The sequence below is a fragment of the Astatotilapia calliptera genome, unplaced genomic scaffold (assembly GCF_900246225.1).
Source record: "Astatotilapia calliptera unplaced genomic scaffold, fAstCal1.2 U_scaffold_5, whole genome shotgun sequence".
In the NCBI taxonomy this organism is placed as follows: domain Eukaryota; kingdom Metazoa; phylum Chordata; class Actinopteri; order Cichliformes; family Cichlidae; genus Astatotilapia; species Astatotilapia calliptera.
The window spans coordinates 331,866-339,995 of record NW_020535789.1 but is presented as its reverse complement, the minus strand read 5'-3'; the positions used below and the strand labels follow the sequence as shown (position 1 = coordinate 339,995).

The 8,130-nt window shown below is 42.0% G+C and overlaps 2 protein-coding genes and 1 pseudogene across 2 annotated transcripts; 1 reads left to right on the top strand and 2 right to left on the bottom strand.

Annotated features, from left to right (window-relative positions):
* Positions 1 to 1,302: 1,302 nt before the first annotated feature.
* LOC113018231 (histone H4-like) lies at positions 1,303 to 7,393 on the bottom strand. The gene is made up of 4 exons (XM_026161298.1): positions 7,370 to 7,393; positions 3,547 to 3,572; positions 2,658 to 2,681; positions 1,303 to 1,603 (listed from the first exon to the last, which is right to left on the bottom strand). The coding sequence occupies exons 1-4, from the start codon at positions 7,391 to 7,393 to the stop codon at positions 1,327 to 1,329; spliced, it is 351 nt and encodes a 116-aa protein (XP_026017083.1). The 3' UTR covers positions 1,303 to 1,326.
* Positions 4,430 to 6,101, bottom strand: LOC113018212 (phosphopantothenoylcysteine decarboxylase pseudogene; annotated as a pseudogene).
* LOC113018221 (histone H3) lies at positions 6,393 to 6,872 on the top strand. Its single transcript, XM_026161288.1, has one exon. The coding sequence runs from the start codon at positions 6,444 to 6,446 to the stop codon at positions 6,852 to 6,854; it is 411 nt and encodes a 136-aa protein (XP_026017073.1). The 5' UTR covers positions 6,393 to 6,443; the 3' UTR covers positions 6,855 to 6,872.
* Positions 7,394 to 8,130: the final 737 nt, after the last annotated feature.

Genomic DNA, 8,130 nt, shown 5'->3' with positions numbered 1-8,130 from the left:
ACGGCTCTTGTAAGAGCCACTCACCTCTGAGAGTACACTTGGTTAAAGTAATGAAACTAAATCTTTAATCCATAGGTGTCAAACTCATGTTCACACTAGAACTGAAGTGGGACAGCCCTGTTAGTCTATCAGTATGTGCAACACATTTAGTTGTTTTAGTACATGAATAAAAATCTGACTGACTTAAATTGTGAAGTTATTACCCAGACTTTTCTTTTTAAAAACTTGCTTTGAAACCAGAGATCTGTGTCGTAAGTGCATAAGATAAGATGACCTTGATTAGTCCCACAGGTGGGAAATTTGTTTCGTTACAGCAAAAGTGCAAAGTTATGTAGCGGAAATTAGAAAACATTGGTATGCAATAGAATAAAATAGAATACAAATGCTATATACAACTGAGTAAGAAAATAGAAAAGTACAACTTTGTCAGAAAAAAAGAATTGCACATATAGCAGTCTTATTGCACTTGTGTGGATGTGTGTGTTTGATCAGCTGCAAGTCTTTGTTGTAGAGTCTGACAGCAGTGGGGAGGAAAGACCTGAGTAATCTCTCTGTCCCACATCGTGGGTGCTGCAGCCTGCCACTAAAGGAGCTGCTCAGTGCTGTCAGAGTTTATGCTGTCAGAAGCATAAACATTGTCTCTAACTTCTGAAGTTCAGTTTGTGGTCATGTCAGTTATTGTAACGTTGTGAAGAAAAGCACGCATTACAGCTGAATCTTATAGCAAAACGGAGAGTCAATATAATCTTGTAGCGTCCCTCGACAGAAGACAGACGATCAGCGTTCCGGTTACCGGTGTTTATTCAGAATAGTAACACGGGCTACTGTGGGCCGTAGCCAACGCCAAAACAGGGGAAAAAAGTGCGCTCTACAGCAACAGCACAACCACCGACACTCTTCTCTCTTCCGCCAACCACACACACACACACCTGCTCTCCTCCAGACTTTGTCATTGGTAGCTGATCTGATTGACAGGCTAACCGGCCTCTAGACTACTGCACATTCAAGGACACTCAGTAAATCACCATGCTGCGGGTGTGGTCCAACTATGCCATAAGTATTTGCAATTCTCAACACAGAACACTGATAACACAACAGTCAACTAATTTGTAACCCAGTCCGTTACAATATGTAGGCAATGTCAGTCGGTAATCGTTCGTGAAGTTCTAACACACTACATCAGCAGTCGGTATGGAAATACTGGCAGGTATTTCACTAATATTTTCAAGACTTCAGAAAAAAAAATATAACACCATAACAGAACAGCTCTCAAAGTGAAGTGTGTGGCTCTTAAAAGAGCCGTTTGATGGATTAGGGCGAATGAGTTTAACCGCCGAAGCCGTACAGAGTGCGGCCCTGCCTCTTCAGAGCGTACACCACATCCATGGCGGTCACAGTCTTCCTCTTGGCGTGCTCAGTGTACGTGACGGCATCACGGATGACGTTCTCCAGGAACACCTTGAGCACACCACGAGTCTCCTCGTAGATCAGACCGTAAATACGCTTCACTCCGCCACGGCGAGCCAGACGACGGATAGCGGGTTTGGTGATGCCCTGGATGTTATCACGGAGAACTTTACGGTGATGCTTGGCGCCTCCTTTACTTTATTTTTTAAACACTTTATTTAAAGTATACAAAATTACATATAAAATGTACACACACATACAATTACATATACAAAACCGTGATCACACACCACTCACCAAAGAAAAAGTCAAACAAGGAGGAAAATCGAGCATCTGAGTCCACAAACCACTTTTAAAACTTACAATTTCAATACATTCCAGGGGAAAACTTTCCCAAGTTTCAGGTCCATTGTTCGTCTTCTCCGCAGATCTGTAATGATATGTTTACTCACCACATCACTACTTATCATTTTTTGTTCAAACACTCCTTTGGCACGGGTTTTCCAAATATGTGTGTTTATTACACACATTACTAACCAAAAGAGTCTCCTTTTGTCGTCACACATTTTTTCTTTAAACAAACCATATTTAACTGCTTTAATATTAACATCCACATCATAGCCAATTTCTGTCATTTTCTGCCTGATCTCAGTTGTCCTATAACAATCCAATAGAAGATGTTCTAGGGTCTCATCTTTATCACAGTTGGTCATGGGACATTTCATGGTGGTAACAAAACAACTCCACTGTACCACCGCTCTCACAGGGAGGCGCCCGAGCGAGATGAGCCATACCACGTCTCTCATGCTTTCGGATAATATTTTGTCTTGTATATTTTTAACTATTAATAGATTTTCATCTTGATTTGCATACTTATATTGAATTACACCTTCATTTTTGGTTTCATTAATTTTTTTATAGATATTACAGAGTTACCCACCAAAGTTTATAGCTAAACCAACTAATTTGCAACGTCAGAGGTCAGGGTTCAGCAACTTAATGGAATTCTTGAGAGCTTTAAGGTCGCATGATATGCTCTGAGAACACAATGGGATGAATAGCCGCCTTGAGACCAGGAGGCCCAGGTTCGAATCCTGCTCAAACCCACTACTGTCCTTAAAACAGGGGTTGACTAAGCGTAGATGTAAGTGACTTTGCAAAATGTCCCATATTTAGCAGCAGTGGTGCTGAACATGTTGCTAACAGCTCCACATTTTCCTCCCTCTGTACCTGGGTAGTTTCTGCAGCACCAAAGAAGTCCACCTGTCCCTCTCCTCACGTTGTTATGATTTCCTATTGTGTTTGACAAGGTTTGTGATCTTGCCACATGTGTCATGTACCACGTGTTGTCTGTTTCCATGAGCGTAGAAACTGCTTTAATTATCAAGCGAGTGAACCATGATGAGTGTCTACAGTTGTAGTTATGAAGCTAATAATTAGTGACATCCTATTTATTCTAAATTAGTAAGATGAGCAATGAGGTTGAACAAGGCACAAGCCTTAACCACTCAGCAGGAGAGACTGAGAGCTTTTTGCTTTAGTTTTAATTTGACTTTATATTAAGACCGTCTATTCTTGTCTTGTGAATAAAAGAAACACACTGCTTAAGCACTCATGATAGTATATTTTGAAGGTGGATTTCAGTCCCTGACTATGTAAGATGACATGAATGAACATACATTTCAAAATAAATCAAGATACATAATCTACATTTCCCAATACACAAAATGTTACAGACACAGTCACAGCAAGAAGGATGTTTGCTCAGAGAGAATTGTGTGGCTCTTAAAAGAGGCTTTGTTTTTTTGTGAAGCCGAGTGCTTTGCGTTTACTTGGCCTTGGCGGGCTTCTCGGTCTTCTTGGGCAGCAGCACAGCCTGGATGTTGGGCAGCACACCACCCTGAGCGATGGTGACTCCCCCCAGGAGCTTGTTGAGCTCCTCGTCATTGCGCACAGCCAGCTGCAAGTGACGCGGGATGATACGAGTCTTCTTGTTGTCGCGGGCTGCGTTGCCAGCCAGCTCCAGGATCTCAGCGGTCAGGTACTCGAGCACAGCTGCCAGGGGCGCCGGCTCCTACACGCTCGGCATAGTTGCCTTTATGCAGCAGTCTGTGGACACCACCCACGGGGAACTGAAGCCCGGCACGGGATGAGCGGGTCTTGGCCTTAGCTCTGGCTTTGCCTCCAGTCTTGCATATTTTATCATTTATTTTATATACACACACATATGAACAACCAAGCTTACATATACACACCATGGGCATGAATGTCATGGTAATTTTGGGCTTTTTATTATTTTAAAACTTTCCCAGAGTGGAATGATTGTTCACCATTCATCTTCAGTGACTTTAAAAAACAAAAAAAACAAGAATTCATTTTGGATTGTCTCTTATCCACACAGGGTCAAAATATAAATGCAGGCTCAAATATATACATGCACTTACTTACATTTTTTAATAATTGGTGCTGACGGTTCTACAGTGTCTTAGGTCGACAAAGCCAAGGTCTAATAACTCGTCGTTAGCGACTGATTACAACTTTTAGTGACTGAGAGGTTGCCAACCAAGAAAGAAGCTCCTCCTCCAAAAGCAAACCCTTTAAGCTCGACTGAAATTTGCAGCTGTCCACATGTGAACAAGCCTTCTGGAAAAATGTTTTATGGTCAAAGATGTGACAAAGATTGAGACAATAAAGAGGTATGTTTAGGAGGAGCACAGGTGAGGCTTTCAAATGGACAAACACTGTAGCAACTGTCAAGCATGGTGGTGGTAGCAGCATGCTCTGGGGCTGTTTTGCTTCCAGCAATACTGGCAGAATATTAAAGGAGGAGGACTACCTCCAAATTCGTCAACTTTTTCTCAAATCAAGAGCTGGACAGGACAACAATCCAAAAACTAAACCTGGTTTTGGAATAGATAAGGCAAGCTTCAGGAATCACCTTCCCCGACCCTAATGAAAATGTGTGGACTATGCTTAAAAGGAAAACAACCAGAGTTAGAAATTCTCATGCACCCAATTCTTGTTTTTTTAAGTCATTAAAGGCACATCCTGTATGTCTGATATGATTGATTATGCTCAATAATCGATCCTGGAAAAAGGACACTTCAAATAACTAATTAAAACCCACAGAAAACCCCAAATTACAACGGCTTTCATGAATCTGATGGGAATACATGACTGAAATTTTAACTTGTTGCACTTTTGTCTCTTTCCCTTTGATAATGACAAAAATTTTAGTTCCTTTAGCAAATAAACAAAATGTATAATCACACATTTTACAGCTTGGAGTATAAATATGGCCTTTTTAACAGGTATATTATTAGATGTTCATTTAGGGTGGTACTTAGCAAACAGTAATGTGGCATGTCGCAGTTTTCATTATCCTTATATCTATATCTGAATACGTCAGCTAACATTAAACAAAAAGAATAAACAAAGGTAAATTCAGAGGAAAGCCTTTCCAGGAAAAACAAGTCGAGCACATCGTAAACAGGCTCAAACTGTCTGTTCAAGTCAGGAAAAAATGTATAATACAAAACGCACTTTCATGTCATCTCTGAGAGATGCAGCTGTTGCTACCTTATCTTTTATGTTACTTGGGATACCAAATAATGTGTTACTATCTAAACAAAATAAATATACAAAAAAACAACACAAAACTGTTTAAAATGTACCTCAAAAAACTGATGGTGACAGCTAAAAATTAACGTCTCACACTACCAACTTTTTTGTTTTTAACCTCTGGGCTGATCAGGCTCCAGAGGTGATATGATGGGAATTAATGTTGAAAAAGTCAATGCACGTCTTTGAAATGTAAAGCCGCTGTGCCCCAACAGGTTTAACAATACCAAAAGAGGATTTAGAGAGATCTCAGTCATGATGTTCTGGACACACCCACACATTCTAAGAAGTGGATTTATGAAGTAAAACAGGTGAAAGCAAGTAAATGTGTTTACCATGAGTGTGTTGGACCGTGGCAGTTTGACAAATCCAACAACAAGGCATAGTGTTTCTTTTGCTTTGGCCTTTGCTTGGATGTACAATATGACGTTCATGCCTCCAAAGATGACTCATCTGGTTTCTGAAGATACTCTTTGACAAGACTGACAATTGTCGATACTTCTGCCATGGCACCTTTACCTTCATCTCCACACACTAGCTTTTTGGCAACGCAGGGGATTTCCACATATCCAAACTCTTTCAGTCTGGATACCTGCTGGGCTGTAATAGGATGCAGCCACATAGCTGTGTTCATTGCAGGGCAGAAGAGAAGAGGACGACTGGTATCCCAGGCTCTTACCACACACGTCAGCAGATTATCACAAATACCACTAGCAATCTTTCCAAGACTGTTGGCATCAAGAGGGGCAATGACAAGTAGATCTGCACAACGCCTTAGCTCAATGTGTAGCACAGGGTCAGATCTCTGTTTCCACAGCTCCCATTCATCCTCGTCACTGTAGATTTTGGCTGACACCTCAGCAGAATTATAGAAGTGCTTGGCATGCTCTGTAGTGACTACTCGTACATCCACCCCAGAGAGTTCAAGAAGCTGGGAGACCAAAAGAGGCAGTTTCAAGGCTGCAACACTCCCTGTCACTCCAACAAGGACATTAAATGTCCCGGAAGTTTTCAACAAATCAGTTTTTAAACTTGACATGTGGTCGTCTTGCTGCCTGTCAGCAAAAAGAGTCTTTCCGCGCCCACTCATTTTGACAGGTTCTTTTCTTCGTAGTATCGAGACTGAGAGAAAATGTGGCCCGATCAGCTCAAAGCCTCGCTTATATTTCCGCAGAGCGCGTGGAGCTTCGTCACGCACCAATCGCAGAGAGGCTTGCGGCAGCGCGCAACATCAATGCACTTTTCTCCAATGAGCAGCACACACCGAGGCGGGGCGATGCTCCACGTGGAGCCCGTCACCAATCACGAGCCGGAGCGGCACCGCGTCACAGCCAGTCACACACTTTAAGAGCAGCGAGTCTCCTCTGTTCGCTACATTTTCTGCTCGTATCACAAGAAAAGAAAAGTGAGGAAGAATGGCACGAACCAAGCAGACCGCTCGCAAGTCTACTGGCGGCAAAGCCCCCAGGAAGCAGCTGGCCACCAAGGCCGCTCGTAAGAGCGCCCCGGCCACCGGAGGCGTCAAGAAGCCCCACCGTTATAGGCCTGGTACCGTGGCTCTGCGTGAGATCCGCCGTTACCAGAAATCCACCGAGCTGCTGATCCGCAAGCTGCCCTTCCAGCGCCTGGTCCGCGAGATCGCTCAGGATTTCAAGACCGACCTGCGCTTCCAGAGCTCTGCTGTTATGGCTCTGCAGGAGGCCAGCGAGGCTTACCTGGTCGGACTCTTCGAGGACACAAACCTGTGCGCCATCCACGCCAAAAGGGTCACCATCATGCCCAAAGACATCCAGCTGGCTCGCCGCATCCGCGGAGAGAGAGCTTAAGCTGCACGCTCTCCTACAAACAACTGCTCTTTTCCGAGTCACCTCACTCACACCAAGAGCTCGCTCCAGTAGTAGCAGTAGCAGTAGTATCTCGTACTCACACTTCAATCTTCATGCTCTTTTTATTCTGGAAACGACAGTCGGCATGAACATGGAATTCACTAACTTCCGTAAAAAAAAAAAAAGAAAGTAGTTTTGTAAGCATGAATTGTTATGCTAAATGGCTCCCTCCTTTAATTATTCACATATTATTTTCCAACGCTCATCACATTTCAGTTCTTTGTACTAGACAATATGATAGACAAAGTGCTCCAGCGTAGACTCCTATTGTTTAAATATGCTATAAAATACTATAAACTATAGACATGACAGTAAGGCAAACATGTTAATATTAGTTTGCAGAGGCTGTTAAAATGTTATCTAACGTTAACATGTTGGTGACACAATTTCATCCTAATGGTACTGACCTATTCATAGGATTCATTTGAGACATATCAAGATCTTCACGAATTGACAGAAGCACTGAAGCAGCTACCCATTTTATTCTTGTCATCTATGTCCTATTGTCACGTGACAGAAGAACCAAAACAGTGTCCTATAACTGAACTAATGTTGTTAAGTCCTTAAAGTCATATAATTTTATTGTCATAACTGTATTTCAAGCTTTTTTTTTATTTTTGTATGATACCTGATTTATATGGAATATGGCTGAAGTAAACTAAAGTCTGAAATTCTTAGTTGGTCATTTGTTCAATAGTAATTTAGAAGAAGAAGAAGAAGAAAACTTTATTTGTCAATTTCTTCAAATGTACTTGCCATACAAAGTAATTGAAATTACATTTCACACTGTCCCATTGACAACAATAAAGTGCAGATGCACAACAAAAACAGCCCTAACAATAAGGTAATATTAAATAGGTAACAGGATAGAAGCGCCATTCGTCACAGGGAGGCGCCCGAGCGAGATGAGCCATACCACGCCTCTCATGCTTTCGGATAATAATTTGTCTTGTATATATATATATATATATATATATTTTTTTTTTTGCCTGTCCCGTTTGGCTCTTTTGCCATCAGAATTGTTGTCTAAAGGCAAAGAAAGATGCCCAACGGATTTACTTTACCAAATTGACCATCCCAGCCTTGCCGTAATGGTCCATTTGATTCACCTTTTATTGTTTATTTTATTTTCACTTGCTGAATACGGGACAGACTTGACTGGGGGAAAGAAGGGGAGAAAGAAAGAAGGAAAGAGAAACAGCTGAGAAGAGGGACG